This window comes from Tympanuchus pallidicinctus, unplaced genomic scaffold (genome assembly GCF_026119805.1).
Source record: "Tympanuchus pallidicinctus isolate F22 unplaced genomic scaffold, pur_lepc_1.0 scaffold21, whole genome shotgun sequence".
NCBI classification, from domain to species: Eukaryota; Metazoa; Chordata; class Aves; order Galliformes; family Phasianidae; genus Tympanuchus; species Tympanuchus pallidicinctus.
The window spans coordinates 5377103-5403667 of NW_026294733.1; the positions used below are offsets into that span (position 1 = coordinate 5377103).

Below are 26565 nucleotides of genomic sequence, written 5' to 3' on the forward strand. Positions count from 1 at the left end.
GGTCAGAATCAGATTTTACGCTGTTATCTCTGGTTAAATATACTTGTCACTATGAAACCATTAAGTTTGATCCTGTATTAAAGTGACTGCATTAACAGCACTGACAGTTAGATACCTCTCTCTTGTTGTTTCCATTATGCACCATTCTCTTCCTCTTATCTAATGTACTTTTAGGACCTCAAGAACTTCTGCTGAGGGACAGATATGGAGGAAATGAGTGCTGATTTTGCTCTATTGGATGGCTTTGCCTCTTCAGTTCTACACGGCTAGAAATTCTTGTTAGTCACATTCACACCAATATTCAAAGAAGTGAAATCACCAACAGCGATGAGTAAAGTCTTATAATAGCATGAACTGATCTGCTTTACAGCTTTTACCACAGTTGTATTTTGATAGGCTGGTAAGTTTGTAACTTGGAAAAAAAGCAGAAGCAATAATCAGGCCATAGCTGACCACATGGAGCATCTAAAGGTGCATTTGTGCAGTTGCAGCTATGTATGCACACAGATACGTGTCACAGTATGCTGGATTTTAACAAGTCTACCACTTCCACAGGAACTTCAGTCATAGCATACAAACCAGCTAGGTTAATACTAACTTGTGCATTTTTGTATGGTATTGCTGTGTGCGTGGAGTTACTCATGGACAGAAAGGTAATCAATTTTAATTTGCAATTAAGTATGGAGTTTTGCTACACTATATTACTAGAAAACAACAAAAAAGCAGTATTTGTCAGTGCAGGGAAGAACTGAGATTCCTACATATGTTACTTCCAGCTTGATATTCCTGACGTATGCCCCAAAACATCCAATCTCTATCATAAGGACTTCAGTGGGGTGCACAGTGAGCAACATCCATATACAGGACTTGTAGCAAATTCTGGATGTACACAAAACATCTCTGAAAACTGTGGGAAGGAGAGGTATTTTCTAATACAATGAAAACAACTATTCAGGGGCAAAGCACAGCAGTATTTACTGACTGTATGGAAAATCTGCATTCATGAGCATGAATCAGCCCAAAAGCTCACTGAGTCAGATGACTTACGTGTTTTTCATAGTTGCAGCCCTGACAATAATTACGTATCCCTTTCCCTGCCTGCCTAAAGAAAATTCCCATTTCAGCTTGTTAATAAGCACAGATTTACGTGCGAGAATGAAGCCAAACATGACTAGCTTATTCTGCATATCACAAGAGTCGATACCCTAATAAAATGAAATCTACAAGTACAAAATGTATAGAATTTATCTTGCACAGCGCTAACTATCTTTCTTCCAAACTGTTTTTTATGAACTCTAGAAACTACCACAGAGCACCAATCTTGCTGCTTTCTTCAGCTTTTGGCCTTCTTTCCCACAACCACAATTCTCTTCCTTTGAAAAATGCACACAAGACACAAAAGTTGTGCTCAACAGGTTTACTCAGACTGGACTCTTAAATGCTCAAGAAAAAGGCACAGATTAAAAGAGACTGTGATGACTCTTTTGAACACAGCAAATGGGATTTTGTTTATAAGAAAAAAAAACAAAACTGCAGTGAATTATATGGGCTGAAAAATTCAAATATTCTTCCCTGTTCCTAATCATTGGCCTTCATTAAAATGGAATTTAAATTAAATTGTATAAACATATGAAATAAAGTCTCAGTATTAGGAAGTTTTTTCTTTTGTTTCACCTATGTACAAACCTTAGTATACAATTTTTACTTTTCATTATACATTTACTACATACTCTTTCCAAGCAGAGTAAGAGCAACTGCAAAGTGTGTGTTTCAAAAAACCGCTTTGCATTCAGAACGAATCCACCTGCTCCCACGGCGCGCAGAGCCAAGCAGAACCTACAGGAGATGACAGGGGATCCGCTCAGATGTAATCATCCTCGACCGGCTCGCCGTTGACGTCGCAGTAGTGGATGAAGATAGCCACCACACGCTGGAATACGCCCTTCTTCATCTGGCGCAGTTCAGAGATCTCCTCTCCTATGGTTTCCATACAGATGTCTGCAGACAGCTGTCCTTTCCTCCGCGGTGCGTAAATAGTAGCTGGGGAAAGAGTGAAAACCGTAATCCTTCCTGTTGTGGAATTCATAGATCCATTTTGCCTTCCCCTCCCCTCATTTAAACTGTTCAATAGCTCTAATCCTCATTTAGTATACACTAAGTCTCTGTGCCTGTCGGTGAAGGGAACCTGAAAGCACAACAAAGCCTTCCTCCTGAGACTTAGCTGACATGCTTTCCGGATCCCTGTTCCATCAATCACTTAAATGTTGTATAAACAAGAGTAATTAAGGATGAAGCAACTGCCTTTTTTATGGCTTTAACGCCCTATTTATGCTAACTACACCTTTTAAACGAATACAAATCATTTTTTGACATTTCAGACTGCGTACTGATCTGCAATCATAGAGTTTATGAATCAGTTTTAAAAAATATTACAGAAATGTATAGCCATGACTCATCCTCTTGAGGCTCATCCTCTTTGAAACAGAGCTAGATACTCACATCTGAAACCATGGCGGTTAAGAATATTTCTAAAGAAGGAAATTCCAAGATTTTCCTGGTTAAGTAGTAAAAGAACATATTTATCCCTGCTACTGAACAAGCTTCTTATTTGAAGCCCTAGGAAGTGTCTCCTGTAATATTTCACAAGACAAGCTCCTAAACAGAAAGAGCCTTACTTTATCCTAAACTCTAACCTACATCTTCTCTGTTCCAGCTTTTTCAAGTCAAGTTCTTTCCTTATTTCTCCCAATGCTTTGTGAATCTCACTCCTCTTTCTGTTGGACTTTCTTAGCCTACCTTTACAATTCAAAACATCAAGCCAGAAGCATGACTGAAGCTGAGCTCTGACTACTAACACCAGGAAATTCCTGAGTGCTTGAATTGCTAGATCTACACATCACAACATTAGTTTTGTGTACATTTAAGTGCATTCACTCCAGCTAAAATATTACCCTTCTTTGTTTTGCTGCTTGTTCAAACTCTGAAACACCACTGTACAGAACTTATTCTACTGAGACTGCCCACATTATTGATGCTGCCCACTGAACATTGGTTGAGTTAATTCTTCTGGGACACACTCATCATGTTTTCAGGCTAAACATTACACTGCTTTTCTGATTTGTCATAACTAGGAGTCTCCAAGCTGCTCAATCCACTCTTGCACTACTATACTGTCAGTCCCCCTTCTTGTCCAGCTCTCAACACTTTTACAAGTGGTTATTTATAGCCTACAAAAGTAGGATAAGAATTAGAAAACAAAAATAAACAACAACAACAAAAAAGGAACACACTGTCAGATTTGGACCAAGCAACAAATTAGAATTCTTTGAAGCTTTCAACAAAAGACTGCTCACTTCTCTCATCATCCTCAAAGTCATATCTGGCGTAGCTGTTTGGCTCTGCTGTCCTCAGTGACCTCAACCACGGGAAGTCAGTAATCATGGAGTAAGGGGCGCCATCCACAATGCCTAGAAGACAGATAGGATGAAGATACAAGGGAGACAGCAGCACGCCTGTAGCATCAGCACTCTCAATGCAGAAACATCTTCTTAACATAAACTTCTCCACTCTGTGCTAAAGGCCCTCCACTTCCTTCACAACAATGATTATTAATGTCTCTTACAACGTGATGCAATCAAAGTTACTTATCTGAGCAAGAGAAAGAGCATCAACTTTCAGGTCTCTACAGACACACACCTTCTAGAGTGTAAATATCTCGTCCCCAAGGGTACTTAGTGTATTTCTTCAGGTCTTCTTCAGTTCGTGTTGCTTCAGGGAAGAACTCATATTTAATAAGCTCTCTAGAGAGATGGATGAAAAGATTACAGCCAGTATTGCTTAGAAATGTGAAGAGAGGAGGAAGAAGAACCAAATGGGAAATCTTACTGCATAACCTTTACTTTAATGAGCCTGAATCCATAGAAATGCTCCTCTAAGACCTTCACATAAAAACAGTATGAAGTCCCTTCACTTTTGAGTAACTACGGAGAATACGTCTTGTTTAGATCACTGAGTTAAGGTAACTTTGACACATAGCTTCTATCTCCAAAAAACAACCCATCATAATTGCATCTAAACAGGCATTCAAAAATACATTTGTTCTTTTAACCATTTTAGTGACAAACCTGGACAACAGAAACACAGACTTAAAGTATGTGGACAAAAGCCATTAGATACAATTGCCTGCTGCTGGGAATTTCTGCTCCTCAGTAACAAAGTGAAATTGACTGTACATCATCTTCTCCAGAAATGTTATTTCTTGAAGGAAATCAGTCTTCTCTCTTTTTTAAAAGACAAAATTTGGTTTCCCAATTGAAAATATCTCTCAACCACCCTGACTCCTTCAGTGTTAAATTGCGTTACTACTGCATGGAACAGAACTAGAGAATTCTACAGTATTTTTCATATGACCAGTTTTATTTAATCTAAGTTTTTTGTTAGCTCTATCTTAACACTGATATTATATCAATACACCGTACAGAATTCAAACTTCACCAGCCAGCAAACTAAGGTGGGGTTTTTTTGTTGTTGTTTTTTTTTTTTTACGTTGCAACTGAATACTACAAGCCTACAGCTAACTGCAGCTTTGAATCAAGACTGTATTTTCCACAAAGCCACTGCAGCACAAGTACTCACTGGTTAATATTTGCTATCGTGTCCATCCAGCTCCGAATGCGCACCTTGTTGCGGACGTTGGGTGGGTTACTGAACTCATGAATTATGCAAATATGGTAGGGATAGGGGCCACTAAATATCTTCTGTTCAAGAGTCAGTGTGTCCACCTGTGAAAGCAGGCAAATAAAGACTTGTAACAAAGAGATACAAAGGAATGCGATTTTAGAGTCAAGAGCAGACATCTATAAAATCTCCCAAACTCTGGGGGACAATTAAATGAAATTTCAACATCATACATAATGCAATACATGAGTTAAACTTTCCTAGCACAGCTTTGCCAGTGACAAATTCTTAAGGAATGTGGTGGGATATGGTATTTTCTGATGAGTTTTTCCAACTCCAGTGTGTATGTATCCCTCACAAAACTATGTAACAGTCTGAACTACATTCACTTGCTCAGAATTGTCTTTGGTCCAGTTGTTTTCAATAGTATTACTACTCTCCTTTAAGATCTAAGACTCGAAGAAAGCTGGCTTTGATACCAAATCAACCTTCCCTTGTTGGTCAGGAAATCTGACCCACAAACTTGCATTACGTTGCAGGAAAGCAGGAGCACCACTGTATAACACGGAACATCCTGGCTTGAGTGCAAGTCAAAAATTAGTCTGGATTCTAGATCAAGCTCTATTATTTGCTTGTTGAAATGATATAAACAAATCACTAACGCCAGTGCTTTATTCTCCTATGAATAATCTGAGGGAGAAAAAGATGGGTGCCAGCATCAAAACTTTATTCTAACATTGTCCAGTACCAAAAGAGGATGCAGCTTTTAGCTTTACAGCAGTATTCAAAACATTAATTGCTAACAGGACATCAGTAAAAGATTTCAGATACCTACACCTATGTCATGCTTCTGCTTATATGCAACTACAAGCTGTGTTAGTAGCATCTAGGTTCTTAAAGTTACCTTTAGTTATTCAGTTGGGAATTAATTCAATGCATCATGATTTTTTTAATATCTTGTAATGCAATGACTATTGGAGATATTTACATTAAGTCTTAAAATTCAGTATCATCCAAGTTCCAGAATCTGCAATAAAAGCCTTGATGGGACACAGTTTTAATAAACAAGTTATTGTAGCATCCACATTTCTTTTATTAATTGAAAAACAAATGAAGCCAAGAGAAGAGAAAGAATACAGGCAAAGAACTTCAGCTCTGTCTGTGACTAAACAAGAGAAATTGGTTGGATACCTGCTGCATTGGACGAAGGTAAATGATACGGTTTCTTTCTGGTGGCATCCTGAGAATCTGATCTAGGACCTGATCCATGTTTAACTTCTTGCACTGGGCGTAGTCAAACCGATTCACAACTGGTGCATTTTCTACTTTTAAGTGTTTCAATACCCGGCACCTTGTAGCTATAAACAAGCAAATGAAATTATTAAAAGAATCAAAAAAAACCCCAAGAAATAAACTACTGAAAAGGCTTTCTCCTTTCAGACATCTTTAAAGCAGACTGTTTCAAAAGAAGGCAAACAAATAATGTAAGTAACAATTACTGAAGTAATTTGGATATCTGGCAACTTAAGTATATTGAAGAAATACAGCATCTGTTAATTTCTTCCATGTTCTGATCAAACTTTTATTAAAGTCCATGTCAAATTCAATCTAGTACCCTTCCCTCCTCCTTTGTTTCTTTGTACAAAGCCCCCTGAAACTTTCTCTGTATCCCCACAACTGAAATCCAACGACTTATAAATCAGATCCAATACAGCGCATTGCAGGGTAAAAGAAAGCTATTTCCTTTCTAGTAATCATGCTCATGTCATCAAAATCTAGTTAAAAGTTAATTTATATTTTAAGAAGTGTTCTGGAATAAATGAAGAAATAATTTCCTCCTTCTCTGTTAAACAAAGATACTTCATCTCAGAAGAAAACACGGTGCTTGTGTCCATGTTAGAGAAAACAACAGATGACACAACGCTTCACTGCAGGACTAGTCATACAACCTGGAATGTGAATCTAATGCATCTTAAGTGCCATAATTTAAAATAGATTTCTATCATGACAAGAAGGAAGACATCATCATGTCAGCTAACTAATATGTGGAAGCAGGAAGAAATGAGAGAAACAACAAGGTGCTTTAAAAATCATTTCATCAGCTTCCAATTGTCGTGTTATCGCTCTCTTCAATAAGTATCTCTGTCTTTGTAACTGTCATATAATTTCAAGTGTTGATTTTCTGATACTAATCTTTATTAAATCTATTACAGTTTGTAAGGAAAAGAACATTCAAATTGAGATGCAATAATTCTAAATATCAGTTTGACTTGTAGCAAAGCAGCAACGGAGTAACTTGGCTTCCTTCAGAAACGTCTAATGATCCTAGATGGAGGAGACAGGTATAACATCAGCTACACACCATGTATGAACATCATTTTGGGGCAGTCTTTCAGTACCAAATCTGTTATTCCACAATTGGTCAAAGTGATTCCAACAAGATTTTTGGATTTCAAAGTCAGTACCTGTTGAAAACAAACAAACAAATCCATAATAGGTCAAATCAAACCAAATCAAATCAAATAAGCTGCTACTGCCAGATACACAAAGATACTAAGGAGATACTAATCAAAATGTTACAACTTGGGTTCACAGGCATTTGAGATGACTAGTCACTCAATGGCAGAAAAAAAAAAGGCTTTCTGCTGACTAGCAACATCACAGAATGCAAAAGAATAACTTCACAGGATAAAAAAAAAAAAGAAAAAAAAAGATTCTCATCAGAAAACACAGTTTCTATCAGATAATCTACCATCTATCAGTTATTTACCTAGTAAGAAAACCCCCAGCTTGCAACATTACAATTGAGCTGGTATTTCTAGAGGTAATTACATACACCATGTTTCTATTAACAGCAGTAGCCTATGCTGTCATTTCAAAAATCAAATGTCAGAGAAGAAAATTTCCCCTTGCACATCACGGACAGCATGGGAAGGCAGGACTTTATGCAGCACTGTAGCTGCTAGCATCTCAGTAGCTTCAATTTTAGCTTTAGCATTTACTTTGCTCTTCTCAAGCCAGCCCAAGTATCACTGCACCCAAAACAGAATTTTCCTATATACAGACAGGATCACAGAGAACAACATCTAGTCCTAAAAGAAAGACAAGTCTATGCTACTGTATTGTTGTTCGTGAGCACCCCCAACTGATAAAAACTTGTAGTGAGTGAGGAAAAACATCTTACTTGAACATGATCATCCTCAATAACTGGGTCACTTGTGCTTGTGGACTTGTCAGCAGTCCTTTTCCGCTTCGTAGTTTGCCTTGGCCTTGGTTTGGTCACTTCTGAAAGCAGAGAACCAGAACAAGTTTTCCTCTGTTTACATCTCAAGAGAACAGAGGCATTTCCTAGGTGAAAATATCCAGGAAGAACACATACTTTTTTTTATACAGCTAGATCAAAATACCTGTCTGTCCTGAAAAAAAACTATGCATCTTTTCTTTGCACCAAAACACTTCCAGTACTTGAAGGGAGCATATAGGCAGGAGGGGGGACAACTGTTTAAGTGGGTTGATAGTGATAAGACAAGGGGGAATAGTTTTAACTAAGACAGGGGAGGTTTAGGTTAGATATTAGGAGGAAGTTTTTCTACACAGAGGGTGGTGAAGCACTGAAACAGGCTTCCCAAGGAGGCTGTGGGTGCCCCATTCCTTGAGGCATCCAAGGCCAGGCTGGATGTGGCTCTGGGCAGCCTGGTTGGTGACCCTGCACATAGCAGGGGGCTTGAAACTAGATGATCACTGTGGTCCTTTTCAACCCAGGTCATTCTGTGATTCTAGGAAACAGACTTTCAAATTTGTTGCTCTGAATCATTTGTGTAGAATAATCTGGAGACTGGAGAAGGTAGGGGTGCTGTTTACAGATGAAAACACAGGAATCCTTAACCTACTGGTCCAAAATCAGGGACGACGAGCCAAGAAAAGAACAGACGGCAGTTTGTTAAGTTACACTTGGTTCTGTGCAGCAAACAATGCTCTTAACAAATCCAGGAAACAAAACACCTTTACTGTTTTAAATAGTAGAAATAACCTCGAACTACCTGAAAGTTGGTTCTTTATAACTTTCAGAGTTTTTCCTGACATTGCAAACAATGCCCAGGTATAAAATACTCTGAGGTCCCCAAACTGCTTCATACTCTATTAAAATGCGTCAGTTGTATCAAATTCCTTCTTGATTTAAAATACAAAGCTTTGAAAAGAATAAATATAATAATTAATTTTCTACGATTAACAGATCAAAAGTATCAATTATTTTACTAAAGTGAATCACCCTTTAACTTTTTTCCTTTGTAAAACAGATGGCATGCTTACAAAGATTTATAATCAAGATAAATGTGCAGAATATTAGAAAATACTAACTATTCTATATCACTATTAACAATAAGAGATCATTATTAGCCTATGTAACATCATCAGCTTCCAGTACACGAGAACTATTAATTACAAGTGATACTCGGCGGGCTTATGAGCTGCAGAATTCCACCCAATCCTTCAGGGGAGCCAGAGGCTGAAAGATCTGATGTTAAGTAGTTCATGAACGAATGATCATGAAAAATGAATGATCATTCCCATGTTTTAGTTGAGGGTTGCTTGATTTGCTTTTGTTGTTTGTTACTTTTTAACAGCTCCCACAGCATTTACAGACAGGAAGCATTTCACTATCTACAACACAGGAAAAGCTCTCCAATTCTGTGTTGCATTGCTCAAGATACAGCCCACGGCCTTACAGAAGGTTCAACACAACATTTTTAAGCTCATGAAAAGCTTGCTTCACCACGAATGAGAACTAACACATGTCAAAATGAAAAGATTCATTACAGGAAAAGTTGTGGCTTGCATTTTTACTGAGGTAAAAATCACTATTACACACCATACTTCAGCCAGTGGTCACTACTGGTCATAATGCTTTCTACATTTCACTGGCTTTGATGTTCAACTCATCCCACTGTTTAAGTAATTAAAAAAAAAAAAAAAAGGAAAAAAAAAAAGAAAGAAAACTTTTTACTACTAAATATAGGTTTGTTACAGAATCTGAAAATCAGTTTCATTTATACCAGAATAGAGGAAAGCAGTGACTTTTACTGCACATTCCCAGGTTATTTATAGGAAAACAATTCAAACTCTACAGCAAAATAATATTAAGATCTCACTGACTTATGAAGATAGAGAGGAAATGCTGTCTTTTAATTAAATAATGCAGATCAGTATTTAGTCATAATGGAGCAAAGTAGAAAAAATATTAAATGTAAAAACAAGATCACTTCTGAGATGCTTTCAGCCATGGAACCAATTCCTACATGATTTAGGTTTTGTTCACACTTAGGAACACTAAGTTAAATTGGAAAAACATAAGGACTTGCTGTGTTTGAATTATTCCATGTTACCAGAGATACGAATCTGCTATCAATCCTTTCTACCTCCATCATGTACGGGCCTGGAACCAGCATGCTACATTTCTCAGTTCCATTTTTATTGCCACGTATTCTCAGCAAAGAATGCTGAGTATATGAGGTAATTACAAACTCTGCTATGCCAAACTAGGATTATTAGTTTGGCAAGCATGTAAATTCAGAAGAAATAGCAAGTTCACCTCTTGCATTTATTCTTCTCCCAACATTTCCAACTTCATTTCAGCCCCTCAGGACTTTTTGTTGTTGTTTTATTCATATGCTTTATATTATGTGAAAAGTGAACTAGTTTAATAAAAGACAGTTTTCAACACGTTTGATTGTCATGCCTTTACACACTTGGAAATGAAGTCCAACATGCAGGTGCACAAGCTTGTACAGTATTACATCTCAATTCTAATCTTGGCTTTTGTTATTGTTTGATAAAGTATCAGTTATTAACACTTGCCTTCTTTCTGAGATCTGAGCATACCTGCTGTCTTCCTTTTAAAGAGAGAATTTTAATAGTGGAGGCATTCTTAAGTTTCAATAAATGACAACCTTCACAGGAAGAGAGATGCTGTCAAAAGGAGTTGCATTTGGTTTTCAAATGAGTAAATGAAATGCTGATTTGTAGGAATGGATAACATACAGAAATACTTGCATGGAGAAAAACAACAATGGCATTCTTTAAAGAGGAACTTGTTATTTTACCCAGCTAAGCCAGTGAAGTCAGTTGTTCTGAACCTCTGAAAACCACTTAAAGTTGTTATTCAGTATGTTTCATGCTTAACTTCAGTATTACCTGTGGGTGTTGCTCTTGTTCAACACTTTCTCATGGCAGGACAGCAGTTTACTCAGAAATGAACACTGTATATAGGCCATACCTGACTCTGACACCAGAGGGACATGTGACAGCTTGCTTCTAGCTCTCGTCAGCGGCCGGCGAGGATATTCTTCTTTATACTGCATCTCACAGGTTTTCTGCTGTGAGCCCACACTCTCCTCCCCACTGGCAGGCCCACAGGCACTCCCACTAGTCCTCTCACCACTTGCCTCTCGAGGAGACCCACAGTTCGGCAGAGTCCTAAGTGCAAAATCTGACCCAGTGCTGCTCCGTCCACTCCTGCAGGCACCACTGGTGGATGGGCATTCCCCATCACAACACCCACTAGTCCTCCGCTGCGTGTCCTGTGGCTTGTAGCAGGAACACCTGGAACAAACAGAGGTCTCCTCAGTCTCTCTCTCACTGGAACCTTCACTTTTACAAGGTGAGCAGACACACTGCCTGGATTCATCTGCAGCTGTTAGGCTGGTGCCAGCACAGTGGCTACTAGCTGTCTGTGCACAGTCAGGGCTAGGAGAAATAGCACTGCAGGAGCTGGATGATCCTGTTGATCCTGTTGCATTACCACAACTCGGGTAAGAATCTTTGCCTTTGTTCCTTTCAGGCATGTCACTTGCTGCTTTCATGTCTGCTTTAATCTGCTCACTTGTTACTTGACAACCTTTCTCACAGCTGCTTTCCTCCATATGGAACTGCTTTGCCTGGCCCACTTGGCTGGCACTGCATCTCTTCCGCAAGGGTGTCTTGCCTTTACCACTCACTGTAAGTTAAATATCAGAAAACAATGAGACAACCAAATACACAGTTCAAATAAATACTGAGTGCTGGCTACTCTTTTAGGCTTCTTAAAACAGAATGTAGCCTAGAGGACAATAATAAATCCTGTCATGACCATTATGCTGTTCACAACTCCTTCAGATGTTATGTGAATTAACACTAATTTGAGCGGTTGTTCAGTTTCTATAAAGTCTTTCAGCTATTTCTGTAGTGGTGTGCTGGTGTGCCTGTCAGTAAATAGGACACATATTTGCCAGAAGGGTTAATATTTTGACAAACCAGCTAACCAGTTGGTTAAAAAGGCATAACCACAAAAATATGAAAAAAATTATATGTTTTTTAATTATAGGTTTCTCTTTTCTTAAATATAAGGAATAAATCTGAGGAATTAAATAATAATGTAGATACGACAAAAGTTTGTTTTCAACAGCTATCTTTAGGTCCCCTCCTAGGCACAAAACACAGTGTAGGTAGGTTCTAGATATTTCAGTTTACAGATGAACAAAGAAACACAGTGAATAGTGTACAAAATCACAAGGAGAACCTAGAAGTCTACTAACTTATTTCTCTCAGCTAATTACACTAAACTAGGCCCCCCCAGAATATTATTGGCTCTGCAGAAGTTCAATCCAATTGCCTCTAAAATGCTTCTTGTTTTCTACTACAGATTATTTCAACTCCCCAAAGGGAACCGACGTCTACATTGTAACAATAGCCCTATAAAGCCTCATGGAAATCTGCTAAAATGAGGAGAGAGATTAGGTGTAAGGAGTATGATGGGTACAAGAAGATACTTGTTTCATTGCAGCTTTGATTCTTCCTAGGTCTTACAGAAACCAAATCAGTATCAGACCAGTACATTTCTCAGTCTTTCACAATATAGGACTTCCATGCTAATTGCTTAGCTAAAAACTCATCAAGTCTTAATACCACATGCACTTCAACTGTCAACTACTTATAATTTGACTTTGACTTCCTCCTTTCTTGCATACATATGAAACCACTTAGAATAAAAACTACAGGAAATAGTAAGTCATCTGTGCTGCTGGAAAGACAGCATGTCACACAGTATCAGACACAGGACTCAGAATTATTGCCACAGCTGCGCATATTATAGCTGTAAATTCTGCAAGGGAGGGAATGCCCTTTTCTGCATCTCTCTATAGTTGCCACACTACCACAAAGAGCCTCTGACTCTTAATAACATGTATACTAATAGTAAGTATATACATACACATACACACAGTAATCACGAGCACTGTTGAGAAGTGGTGAACACAGAGTACTAAACGTAACCCTGAGAATTCTAAAGTTCCTATCAAACTAAAGTTCACCTGGAAGCATCCCCTCCCTCCAGGACAATTCCACAGGTCCTGTTTGAACCAAAAGATGGCCACAACTGTCACTTTTTTTTTTTATTTTATTTTTAAACCAGAAGCAATGCTTTGGCAGGGGAATCATAAATGCAAAAGAACTGCAAATTTGGCTTCACAGACATGCTAAATTACACACACTTGCAAATAAAGAGTGGCAGGTTTCTGCCTGCTGAGCAGTGCAGCACTATACTTCTGATTTGTATCTGTACAACAACTACATGATCAGAGCTCATAGAGAGATGTCCTTGCCTCTCTATTTTTTACTTATAATAAGGAAGAAAAGTGGAGGAGGCAAACAAACATGCATGCCTTTTAAAAAGCTGTAAACAAGACTGAAAAACTGAAGAACAAATTTTGCAGAACACTATCCAGCCCTCACCCAGCTGTTCCACACCTGAAGGTTCTTTAGTTTCCACTGGATCTCTGGTTTTCTCTTCTCCATCTGAGTAATTCTGTGCAATGTTGTTAGTGATGCAGGCTCTTGTTCCCATGCTTTCTTCCTCATCCTCGCTGTCTGAATCATGTACAGTAATAGGTGCTGCTTTTACAACAGGTTGAATGCCACTTGGTCCTGAAAACAGAAGAACCACAACAGTTCAAGTAAAAATAAGAGAAGAGTGGATTAAAAGTCTGAAGAACTTTTAGAACTCCTTGAAAAAAATTACGAGAGATGAATTTAGTTCAATTTACCCATCTCATTCAACTTCACCACTCATCCTGTGGCTCCATCATTAAAAGAAGCATGAATTACCAACCTTGAGTATAAACGTATATTATTAGTTACCTAATAACAAAGGCAGAAGAAAACTGGAAATTGTAATACAGACTTTAAAATAGACTGAATTTCTTCACAGAGATAAGCTGTGCTAGCAACATAATTTCAAATGTACCAGATATTTCACCTGGAAAAAAAATATTAATAACCAAACTTACACTGAAGTACTTAACACCTTGAGAGGTGATACCAAAAGGCAGTTTCTTACCAAAAGCATAGTTACCTGCTTGCTCTTCATCAACCTCCATAGGAACAACAGCCTGGCTGCGAGCAGGGACATCGCTGTGGCCCTGTCCAGCAGCCATCCCTTCTTCTGGTGCCACCTCCTCCATCTCATTTAGTGCTGAGAAGATTGAGGTACAGTTAAAAGAAGGAAATAAAAGTAATAAAACCCATGGAGAGGAATTCAATCAACACCTAGCCAGTCAGTCACCAAGAAATACATAACAATTGCCTTGATTTCTTCATAGAGTCTCAAATTTAATTTGCACACTGAAGTCCTGTAAAGACCTGTTCTACTTAAAAGAGCCCACAGCAACTTGTTCTACATTTTCTAGCTAAAGTCCTAGTCTTTTTTTTTTTTTTTTAGTTTCAGTTTTTGGGGTTTATTTCTCCCAGATTTTCCACTCTTCAAAAGTCTTCTAACACTGCAATGAGTAGTGTAATCAGAATTCACATCTTCATTCCTTGAAATGACATGTCTTCACTGGTAAAGCTTAAAAATATACTATCGGACACTGTGACACACTACTAAGCCCTGACCAGAGAAGCCTAGAAAACACCTCACACCTCCATCCATGAATGAGTATCACACTGAAGTTTTACACTGCTAACATCAGTACTGCCTCAAGTCATTGATTTTTAATGTCCCTGCATCAGTTTCTAGATACAACAGGGAGATGGCTTTTATCAGAGGTATCAGCAATGTGCAGACAGCACTAAGAAAAGGTTAAAAAATTACAGTTACACACCAGGAATTGTAAGGGTTTTCAATATATATGTTCTCTATGACTCTAGGTAAGTAGCAATACAAGCATACTGACTACCCAGCAGGGTTCACAAAGATCAGAGATTACCCTCAGCTGCAATCTGCTGCCCTTCAGCTTGCCCATCCTGCCGCAGCTCGTTCTCCTCATTTTGGTCATTTGGATGTTGATGGTTGTTGTGGTGGATGTTGGGATTGTTGTTATTTTGGTGATTATTGTTGTTGTCATTGTCATTGTTAGAGTTCTGATTGCTGACTAGGGCAGATGAGACACCGATTCCTGTGCCTGCACTTAAGCCCACACGAGCACAGCCCTAAAAGCAAAGAACAACTCTAAAGCTTTGAAAACATTGACAGATTACCTCTGTAACATACCCTACTGCTATGAAAAAAAGCATTCTGACAGTATACAGAGAATAATATCTATAAGAAGAGCTAGTAAATTGTTCCTAATATTTCCTTACGTTCTACACTGTAAAGGTCTACCTAAAGTTTGGCAATCCAGAAAACTTTCCTTTCTCTGTAAGGATCCTAATGAAAGGAAACTCTATAAACAGTAAAATCTTAACTTACTGAAATATGTCATATGCTACTAGATGATTTACATCAATACAATGAGCAGGCTATACAGTCTTCCTGGAACACAACAGCCTCAAGATAGAACTAACTATCAAGGATCACGTTTTCTGGTCACATGATCATATGGTATCAGAAATGTCACTGTTTTCTCTGCAAAAGCAGCACCACTCTCCCTAACAACCCATAATAACAGCAACTGCAAACCTAAGTAATTCGCTCACCAAGCTATTCAATTTAATTACTAAAACTTTTAGAAGCATGCCTAACTGCTAGAGTTCACTGTATTTCAAATGAGCAGGCAAAAATAAAAAGCAAATTAATTCCCCAAAATACACACCTTAGGAGGCTCACGGAACATCTGGTCCAGAGAAATAAATTCTAAGCTTGGCAATAACTCAATGAACTGACTGAACGAATCCAGCTTTATCGCGTGGCATCGCACCAAGGTGAGGTCAACCAACCGGGTCCATCTTGAATGATCTGCAGATGAGAAGAGATCTATTTCCTTAAGAACTCCTACCTCATTTATTTCTCACTGTCGTCTTTCCAGATTTTACAGTAGGCAGTTTGGTTAGAGTTTAGTATCCCATCTGACTGTTACCAGCAACATTCTGGTTCCAAACCATGCATCACCTATCGTACTTACGACAAAACAGAATAAGCAGTAGTATGAGGATAAAAAAAAATCTGTTCTAAAATCACTCTTTATGGGGTTTTCATGTCGTACCATCCTTTGAATTGCAAAGAAGAGCAAAACGTTAATTCTGTGGATGTTCACTTTAGTTACATTGTATTATCCTGTGTACAGTTCCTGTGAGTAATGTCACAAGTCATTTTATTATCTTATGGTTATTAATGATTGCACAAAATAAATTTTTATCTTCATTTCTAATTCACAGCACATCAGTACTGATATTGAAAAGAACCCTAATCTGTTTCTCACTTTCTCCCTAGTACTTCAGCAGCTGAAATATACATAAAATCCAGAGGGCCACAGGATTTAACTATCTTCCCACCACAAGACCTGCAAGGATGTGCATTCAAGAAGGTTAAAACAAAAATATGCATTTTAAGATACACACATAAAAAGTAGATCATATTGCCATTTTATATGTTAAAATACTGCACTCTCTCTTGCCTAGCAGCGCAAACACTTTCACATTTGTATACAGAAATTACGCATGGAGTCAAAGAATCGTTCACACATTTACATTTCAACACTTATTTTTTTCCACCTAGCACCTCATTATTTTGCTTCTTACTAAGAGGATCTTATTTCTTAAAAGTTAAGATTTAGCATGAATTGCTCATAAAAATGTGAGCTATTCACACAGTATTTCTAAAATTTCAGAAAGCGTGCAATACCTGTGATCCAATTATTTGGGTTATGTAGATGTGGACAGTTGTAAATGACCAGATACTTGATGCAAGAAAAAACCTCATTTACAGCTTTCATACCAATATCTGTAATAATTCCTGGATTTTCAACCACATCAGCCAAGCCATACTTCACCAAGTCCCCATTTGTCATTTTACCTATGGAAAAGACAGTAGAAATAGTGGTAAACTTTAGAAAACTGCCTTTCATAGCACGATGTTCTAATTCCCTATTTCAATCTAAATTGCAAAGTGGATCAAACAATCACTTCAGCTGAATAAAGCTGAGACTTTCTAACATCAATGAGCATTTCAAGAAATGAAAAAACAAACAAGCATTTTGTTGTATGAGATCGGCAGCCTCATTAAGGGTAAACTAAAATTCTTTATGATCACTCTTAGACATTGACTGAACATTGATATCAACTCTTTTAATCCTTGTATCTATCAAATAATTTATGTATATTAAAAATGCCATACACTGTAGTAAAAACTCATCAACATATCCTAGATGAAGAGTTTCAAACTGTGGAAATTCCAGTTCAGCCATCTTCAAAGCAGAAAAAACACCATCTTTGGTCAAGGAAGGCTGGATCCGCACTTCATGCAACCTGAATGCAATCAAGAATTATTCATATTATGAGGCATTCCCAAACAGCTGTCACAGAAACTACTCAAGAAGATGCACTCTGGTAGCACAAAGAAAATATCTCACCAATGGTAGGATTAAGAGAATATTTGTATCTTTATGGCAATTTTTTGCAGTTACAGGAAGCATCAGAGTAGCCAGACTAAACAGCACAGCACTTTCCAGACACAACATGATTCAGACACAGAAAGAACTCCAGTTATTTTAGCCAAAGAATACAAGTACTCATTCCTTAAACTTTTGAATGTTGTTCTGCTTCTTCACATTCTTGAACTTTATTACTAAGACACTTATTTTGAAAAAAAGAGGAAAAAGAAAGCTCTGAAGGGCCATACCTTCGTGCAGCAGTTATGATGAGGTAGCCAAGATCCACTTCAAGTGCATTCTTGCAAGCTCCCAGAACTATAGTGTGCAAATTCCTAAAACCACCTGAAAAAAAACATCATTTCATCACACAACCTTAAGCCTTCTATGTTTCTACCAGTGTCGATGTGACAAGAGAATTAACCAAATACATCTGTAATTTTTTAAAAATCTATTTATTTAAAGTACAAGAGAAGTTTCATACCTGATCTCCAGCTATCTTCTACCACGTGCTGAATAAGTCCTCCAAGAAATGGAACACGGACCAGTTCCAGATGCTCCAGATTTCGGGCAGAAGCCAGGCCTGTCACTAGGGGAACATACTTCAGAGAATTTGTGGGTCCTACACAGAACAGATCAATGTTGGTAAAAGCTTGCTCACGTAACAAAATTAAACAAAATATCATCTTAAATAATTCAAAGATATCAACAGAATTACACAGCACCAAATAACATGGAGAAAGATATTCCTACACAACACTTTAAATAGAACAACTCCTCTCAGATTTCCATTTGCAGTTGATAGCTATGCAGCTTTAACACAATTATTAGATTTGCAATGTGCTAAAACCACAGATGAATCCCTCTTACCTGCACAATTTCTCATTACAAAAGTGCGTAAGCTGATACAAAGGAAATCTTTAAAAGGCTGTGGTTTAGTGAGTCTCACCCACTTCAAATAAAGGTGCCTCAGCATTGGGATACAAGGAATCTCAGGGACATTCACTCCTAATAATACATAAACAAAATGAAAGTTCAATTCAGGAACCACTTTTAAAAATGCATTTTAAAGTATAAAATCCAGGATAAATTTCTTCAGGTCAATACTCTGACTATAAAAATGAAGCATTTTCTTTGTCACATGAAGTGTGATAAAAGCTGTACACATTTTCAGCACAAGTCCTTCACCTCAGTTTGTGAATACAGTTTAAGACTTTCCCTTCCTGCTATTATATGTATTGCAACAGATATCTCAAAAAATTCCACAAATTCAAGTTTCCTCTCTTCAAAATACTGACAATCTCTCAGAGTTTGAGTAAGAGTTTGACAGTAACAAAAGACTTTAAATTCACCTGTGATTAAGGCAATACACATCACCACTAATCACTCACCTACTAAGTGCAAAGTCTGAATTTTAGCTCCTATAGGAATTTTCAGCTTGTTCTCAGGAGGGATTGGAAAAGCACCGTTACGATTACGAAACTTCCCTAAAATATGAACTTGAGGCATGTATGTCCAGATAGCTTCCACCAGCTCTAAATGGGAGGTCTCAACGCCCTGGGAAAAAAAAAAGAAGTAAAGTAAATGCTTAAGCAACAATAAGCATAAGCAATAACAACAAGCAATAAGTTTAAGCAACGATATGCTTACTAGCCATGTAAATTTCTCAGTAACACACCAAATACAATGCAGTGTCATTTTACTGGACATTTGCAGTGCGACTTGTCTTTTTAAAAGCAAGAGGAAACACAGCTTAAACTCTTAGCTGTACTTAGCATCACCTGTGATTCCCACTGGTGCAACTAAACAAAGTACTTGTAAGCACTGTTCACTTGTATATATGGTCACAATTAAATGCTATGCTGTACAGCCAGATTTCAGTATAAACTCAGTAAATATGAATGCAAAATCCTGTAAGCCACATTTTTCTTTTGGTTAACAAGAATTATCTCAGCTGTTGAAAGAATCTCTCTCTTGAATCTAACCACTCACCAACAGATTTGGACAGGCCTGCAAAGCCTCTAGAACTCCAGGAATGCTGAAAGCTTCATGGCCACGAACTCTGCGTCTTTCAAGATACCTGGGATGAAGACCATAAAGTTGTTCAATGTCTGGCATCTTCCTCAGCAGCGTTAGGAAACTGGAATCAGTGAAACCTAAGATGACAACAACAGATTTGGTATTTGTGTAACAGCAGACACCCAGCTGTAAAGGGAAAGCCAAACGTGTTGTCCTTTTTATATGGCAGTGTAAGTTCTAATGTCAAAAGATGTACTCAGTGAAGCAATAGCTTATCATCTGCTTCCAGATTATAGAAATTGTGATCTACATGCTTCTGCCTTGAATTCTGCAGGCTTGCTAAGTCTCCTGAAGGAGACTCCTGTGTGTTTGCACAGCTACAGGGCTAACTATGCTTTCGCCCATTTCAGATGATGGACATCTGCAGACAGGCTCTGTGCCTCTATCTTTTCTGGAATCCCACTTACCAACTTATGGCTCAACAACACCCAACCAGATCAGTTGTCTGTATCTGTCACTATTCACCACAGCTCATAACTCCCCAAAACATGAAACAATTTTTTTAAAGCAAAGGATTATTTTATTCTAACATAAGACAACATATAAGAGGGATTTTAAAGCTGTAAATTATCTCTATTTACATCTGTCTTAGGTTAGGTGCAATCACGCACCTGATATCAGTTCTAATGCATCTAACTGCAGATTCTCTAAGTTTTAGAATTCACTTGTTTTAGCTCTCACCCCCAACAAACTTCAAGCAAAATTCTAATACTCACAGGGGTGACCTAAGTTGCCAAACTTATCTATTGATCTGAAGATAGCTTGACGTGTGACATCAAAATTTATTTATTCTTACATTGTAAAGTGGTGGCAGATGAGTTGCTCTCTCATTCCATTGTATTTTTTCCTGCCTGCATGCAAAGAGACTCTTCTTGGATTAACCCTTGGTTTAATTCCCTTACAATAACCAGACAAACACAGATTGTATTTATAGACTGCTACAGAGAATCCCCATTTCAGCTACAGTAGCATCCAACATACATACATATACACACAAACTTGAGGAAGCCATCCAGACCTCACAATTGAACAAAAAGAATCCAAAGCCTAACTCCTGTTACTGCTTTTGAAAGTTCACCCTGTACATGTCAGTATAAATAACAGGACAGCATGCACAGCCAGTTTTGCTCAACACCACTTTAATGCCAGATCTTGAGTGAGTGCACTACTCACCAGTGGGCATGTATTCCCACCAACGGCCTGCACATAAATCCACAACCTTCACTACTCGCAGATAAAGAGTGACTGCTTCCTTCAGCTTCCGGGACAGGCATTCCATGCACATGATATCCTGCAAGGGAAGGTACCTTTGGGAGAGGAAAAAACATCCCTCTGATTTATCAAATGTGAATTCCTTCAGCTTCTTCCAAAATAAAGAACATCTCAAGGATGGCTACATGAATTCATACATTTCTAACACCTAATAACATTAATTCAAACAGAATTTTCAGACAGCACTCTATTAAAGTGTGAGATTTGGCTACAGAGAAAGAAAAACCAATTTTTGATACTAAATACAGGCTATTTGAGGTACAAATTGAATACTAAAGCAGGGACGTGTTTTAGCTCTCTAACTAATACAGTCAACCAAACTATTAGCCACAATAATTTTTTCACAGTTTAATCAAAGCTATTTTCAGTTTCTGGTACATACTATCACGTTCAAATTGCAAATATCTTGTGGGAGCTATTGTTTTCAGAGAACTTGTCACAAAAAATGCTATCTTTCCAGTATAATTGGCAGGGTGAACTCCTTGGAGGATGGCCGTTGTAGGTAAGGTAAAACACTCATCCAAGTTCCCCTTTGTAGGCAGATACAAACAATTATATATAAATATCTGTGAAGCAGATACAATTTCAAACAAAGCCTATCAGCTATGTAACACCTGAGATACATATTTCTGCACTGAAATGAATCTTTAAGCACTTGTCATCACATGCTTGTGAACAAAATTAAATCACCCTTTTTGTTGTTGTTTTTCACTTATTATACTATTCATCACATTCACAAGTTAACTTTCAAAGTGTCTGAATGAATTCTGCAACTGAAAGACTGATCCCTGACCCTTTCAAATCCAGTTTTTATCCAACTCTTCACACACAGTACCTCAATACTTTCTGAGCAGTTTGTGACACAAGTATTAATGGAGGCGAGATTAGAAAACAAAACAGAAAACAATATAATAATAAACAATAAACTTGACTTCTGAAAAGCCGCTCACCTAAAGATGTGGCAAAGCACTTCATGGGAGAGCTGGTTCATGTAATCTTTTGGCTCATCAGCTTTGGTAGACTCAGAACCTTCTCTGTTCACCGAGCACGGTTTCACATTTTTCCGCCTGGGACCCATATTTGCAATGATTTCTGAAGAAAGGAAATGTTCACGTTACACAAACTGAGTGCAACTGAGAGAGAAGGCCTGAATAGAGGATACACCACCTTAAGCTTACTTTCTAAAAAAAAAAAAAAAAAGAATAAAAGAAAAAAGCAAACTGCAGTGCAGTTGAATTAGCTGAAAAATAGAAATTTTTTTTTCAGTCAGTTGTAGTTTGCTTTGTGTGTGAGGTTCACGCATGACTTCCCAAATCTATCACTACTCAGAGGAAGTGGAGGTGCAGGCGCCTCATTGGTGACAGCTCAGGACCTGAGGGAGCTGAATGGAGCTGAATGGAGCATCAGGGAGAGGTCACAAGAGTATTAGGGAAAGGTTCTGCCCAGAGGCACAGGACAGGCTCCCCAGGGCTGTGGTCATGGTATCGAGCCGATGGAGTTGAAGAAGCATTTGGGCAATACTCAGAAATAAAGCTTGATTTCTGTGGGATTCAGCATGGAGCCAGCTGTTGTACTCAGTGAACACCGTGGGGGCCCTTCCAACTTGGGGTATTCTATGATTCTATGATCCTACGAAACCAGAAAATTCTTTTGAGGAAATTGATAAAGAGGAAAATCGCCACAGCTTTTAGATCATCTCTTCTGTGTGAATAAAATGTCTTCAGAGATATCATCCACATACTTGTCAGTCAAGACAAATCACACCAAGAGATTATCAAACACCAACTAGAGATCACCCAGTGAAACAGCACAAGGCCTCTGTCCAGCAGAAAAACAATTTTCCCTTTTAAAGAAACCAGGCTCCAGATAATTCCTGAAAAAAGGACTGTAAGAAGTGGCTGGCTCCTCTGAAAGGTTACAGTGCTAAAAAAATACTCAGGTAGCTTAGTTAAAGATCAACGTTGCTGAAAAGCTCAAAGATCTCGCTTCAGCAGCAGTGTGCAGGACATCCCCTCTCTGCTCCCTTTACTGAATTCCAGTGCTTGTGCTTATACTGCCCAACAGCACACACTGGCACAGAAAGACTGGAATAACAATAAAGTTTTATTTAAAAGCATTTATTCTAAGAAATAACACATAGCTGAAATAAATGTGAACTTCATATTAACAACAGAATAACTGAGTTAACATCCTATACAGACAAACAGCAAGAGAAATGTCTTTAGTACTGCTGTTTAGCTGAGGAATGCTTTCTGCTGAGTAGGGCAAAACAGCTTTAACTCAGTAAACCTGTTTAACAGGTTGAATAGCAAAATTCAGTGGATGAGAGAAAACAAATTAAAAAAAAATGGATTTTGGAAGATTTATCAGAGGTGTTTCTGTTACAGTGCTCACTGTGATTTAATACAGCACAGTACTTTTTATGACGTGCAAATGGCTCCTTAGCAGATAAACAAAGCACCTCCTGGTAATTAAAAGGAAAATTCTGTGCTATGGAACACAAAAGATTCACAGGCTGGCACAAAATGAAAATTTGAAACAATGACAGCTTCACTGTGATCTAACTACTGAAAAACATGTGCTTTCACACACGTATGTATCTTTTTACACACTCTTCATTAACAACTGCATGGCTCATAGTTAATCTCATTTTCAATACTGATATTAAAGTAGCATAAATGGCATCTTTTGCTACTGAATTGCATATAACATATATGTATCCCTGTGGATTGGCTGGGGCCTCTTCTGCCAAAGCTGAAAACTCTAAGTGTGCTGCCTGTACACATACTGCATTTCTTTTTAGTGCACGCTGGGAAAGTTCAAGGCGTTTGCAACACTGCACTGTTTTTCAGTTTCAGAAAGCCTAAAATTGACTTCAAACTACTTCTGACACCGAGTTCTTATGAAAAGAAGTATTGCACGGATTCCAAGTGAATATCACCTGATCATTCAATTTGCACAGAGCCAGACACAACGTCAAAAAATCTTGATTAACAAGCAGATTCAGGAGTAAAGTAGAGAAGTATATCAAGTACAACAGCATAAAAGATGACAGACTGTGATCAGAGGGAAGAGGAAGATATTAGCAGATCAGCGTGAAAGGGAGAAGTCTAGAAAAATCCAGATTTAAAGGCAGCAAGCACAACTTTCTCTGATATTGGGCTGTCGCTGCACTCGGCTCCTACCAATAAGGAAAAAGAGCCTGAATCTCTCATGCAGCAGCGTTCTGCAGAACGCTCCTGGTCCCACGCTGACAAGTTAAAGGTGCACCTATCGTTCTGTGCTGCCAACTCGACTCAATTTTCAAAAATAATTAAAAAAAAAAATCATGAAGCAGGCAAACGAGCTTGGTTCTTCCTGGCTAAGCTGCTAAGGGTCACTTTAAGCAGAGCAGCTCCTCATCACAGCCGCCCCCAGCCGGAACGACGAGGCCCACCGCCAGGGGAGCGGAACGAGCCGGAGCTGCCGGGCCCCGCAGCCGCGAGCGCTGCCGAGACACCACGGAGGAGAGCTAAGCTACGAGCAGCGCTCGCTCCGCGGCGTACAGCTGATTTCATGCCGAGGTACGCGGATACGACGGCAGATTCCCTCGCCGCTCTCCCGCAGCCAGCCCCAGCGGGCACCCCGCGCCCGCTTCGGGTCCCCCCGCTTTCCTCAGGGCCTGTCACTCCGCGAGGGTCCCCACGCAACAGCAAAAGGGGACAGAACCGCCGCGCCAGGCCCAGGCTAGCGAGGGGCCGCGGACCGGGCGGACGGCTGCAGCTGACGGACCCGCCATACCTCCGCCCGCCCGCCGCCCCTTACCTGCCCCTCAGCACCGCCCTGTTATTGTGCCCGCGGGGATGGCTTAGCCCCGGCAGGCGCTTCCTGCGCGGTCCCTTCCGCCAGCGCCGCCGCGCTTCCTGTCTCGCTTCCGGTCTGGGCGGAGAGCGGCGAACCTCGTCCCGCCCCGCCGCCATCTTTGCGTAGCAGCGAGGAGGTGGAACTATGCCGCCGCCATCTTGGATGCGTCCCCGCCAACACGGCCTATCGCGTGTCGCGCGCCGGGCGCCATATTGGTGGTGGCTGAGGCGCGGCGGCCTGCTCCTCCCTCCTCATTGAGGTGCGGAGATCTAAATTGTGTATTTCCAAAGAGATGGCACAGAGGAAAACTGTTCTCGTGCAGACAGCTGGCTTGACAACAGTAAACAAAAAAGTGTAGTTGTGCGTGTGAGGTGGTGGGGATTAAAGCAGCCCACACAGCACCAGTGCCTGTTGAGAGGAAAAGAAGGCGATTTATCCAAATTACACCTCAGCCCACAGTTCTGTATGAACTGAGAAGCGATTCTGACTGCGCTATCTGGCTGTAGCACAGCCCCAGGAGTTCTGCTAGTTGTCCTTGGAAAGCGTTGGTGGAAGTCTGCCGGTCTGCATTTAGCTCATCGTTTACAGATTACACTGAGTACTTCTTGCCCTTGTTTTCTGTAGCTTTTCTGCTGCTCTTCAGTTTATCTGGGAAATTGAAGAATTTAGCCATGATAAGCCCATACAAAGCAACCATCTTGCACATTAGAACCTCTTATAAAAAAGAGATAGTCTGTATGTGTAATTAATTGCCACAGTCATTTAAGAACATGTGGTCATATTAGTGAGTTTTTATTTGCTTGAGTGCCAACCCATTCTTCCTTACGCAAAACAGCTGAACACAGTAGGGCCTTCTGACTGCAAAGCTACAGTCTTATTTTTCATGTATTAAACAGATTCAGGCTGTAAAAATCACATAGTTTAGAGTGAACATTTGTGGGTAAACATTCTCACTGATGGGAAAACTGTGGTCTAAGACACAGTAACCTGGGGAAAAAAACATCCCAAGTGAAGTCTACAACATCACTGTTGATTAAACGCATGAATTGGCATTCGTATTTACTGTGACATTACTCATTCATCTCATCTGCGAAGTGGCTTCATGCAAAAAATGCTTCTGTTTAGTTTTTCTTATTCAGTTATTGTATCTCTTCATTCTTCTGCTAACTCAAACACAGTTACAATTACTAAAAAAGAAGGCTGCAGGAGCATCTACTGTCTAAACCACCCAGGCAATCTTACCAATAGCCTGGCTACCATAGCATATTTTGCACTCCTATAAGTTTTTTTAATAGGAAAAAAAAACAAACAAACAAAAAACAAACAAACAAACAAACTTACAATAGAAGAATGACTAGTGGCAGAAATGAATGGAGAATAGTCTGTATTTAAGCTAAGTTGGTAAAGGAAAGAGATGGATTGAGCATAATACTATTAAGATTGGAACAGACCCTCTTCTTGGCAAGAAGTGTGAGTTTTGGATTTGTCAGCAACAGCATCCAAACATTTTGTCCCCCAAATATGAGGAATCTAAGTGAGCCCTCCTACAGAAAACTAAGTAAAAAAGGGAAACAGTAGTCCATTCAGCAGAAGGATGGAAATCTGATAGTTTTTAGTAGGACTGAGAACACCAGTAACAGAACAGAGACACACTCAGTTGAATTAAGGAATTTGGATAGAGCAGTTTGCTTATAAGAGAGTTCAGCTGATAGTGAAAGTTTAGGTGGCTATAAGATTGTAAAAACCAGAACACCTTTTCTTTCTCGGAAGAAACCCAACAACTCATCACACAGATCAGTAGTACGCTGATCTTTGGAGGTAGTTCATTGGCTCTATTTCTATCTACATTTCAGAAGTT

General features: G+C 39.1%; 1 protein-coding gene across 4 annotated transcripts; it reads right to left on the reverse strand.

Annotated features, from left to right (window-relative positions):
• Positions 1-1402: 1402 nt before the first annotated feature.
• Positions 1403-24799, reverse strand: FBXO38 (F-box protein 38). Of its 4 annotated transcripts, XM_052684759.1 has the most exons (22): positions 24669-24799; positions 21815-21956; positions 20766-20899; positions 19506-19669; positions 18905-19070; positions 18384-18521; positions 17998-18135; positions 17765-17858; positions 17261-17391; positions 16769-16939; positions 15741-15883; positions 14916-15138; positions 14063-14182; positions 13459-13635; positions 10952-11671; positions 7862-7962; positions 7040-7142; positions 5869-6035; positions 4636-4781; positions 3697-3800; positions 3354-3467; positions 1403-2040 (listed from the first exon to the last, which is right to left on the reverse strand). In XM_052684759.1, the coding sequence occupies exons 2-22, from the start codon at positions 21940-21942 to the stop codon at positions 1862-1864; spliced, it is 3561 nt and encodes a 1186-aa protein (XP_052540719.1). In that variant the 5' UTR covers positions 21943-21956; positions 24669-24799; the 3' UTR covers positions 1403-1861. The 4 variants fall into 4 exon arrangements, with proteins under 4 accessions (XP_052540719.1, XP_052540721.1, XP_052540722.1 ...); XM_052684761.1 differs by lacking the exon at positions 24669-24799 and having other exon boundaries at positions 19506-19593; positions 20766-20883; positions 21815-21950; XM_052684762.1 differs by lacking the exon at positions 24669-24799 and having other exon boundaries at positions 19506-19593; positions 21815-21936.
• Positions 24800-26565: the final 1766 nt, after the last annotated feature.

Excerpts from the sequence above, each read along its gene's own strand:
- FBXO38 (XM_052684759.1), bottom strand. The coding sequence starts at position 21,942 with ATGGGTCCCAGGCGGAAAAATGTGAAACCGTGCTCGGTGAACAGAGAA. Across the intron at positions 11,672-13,458 it reads GGAAACTAAAGAACCTTCAG|TGAGTGGTAAAGGCAAGACA; the intron begins GTGTGGAACAGC and ends TTTAACTTACAG. Across the intron at positions 7,963-10,951 it reads CCCTCTGGTGTCAGAGTCAG|AAGTGACCAAACCAAGGCCA; the intron begins GTATGGCCTATA and ends CTCTGCTTTCAG.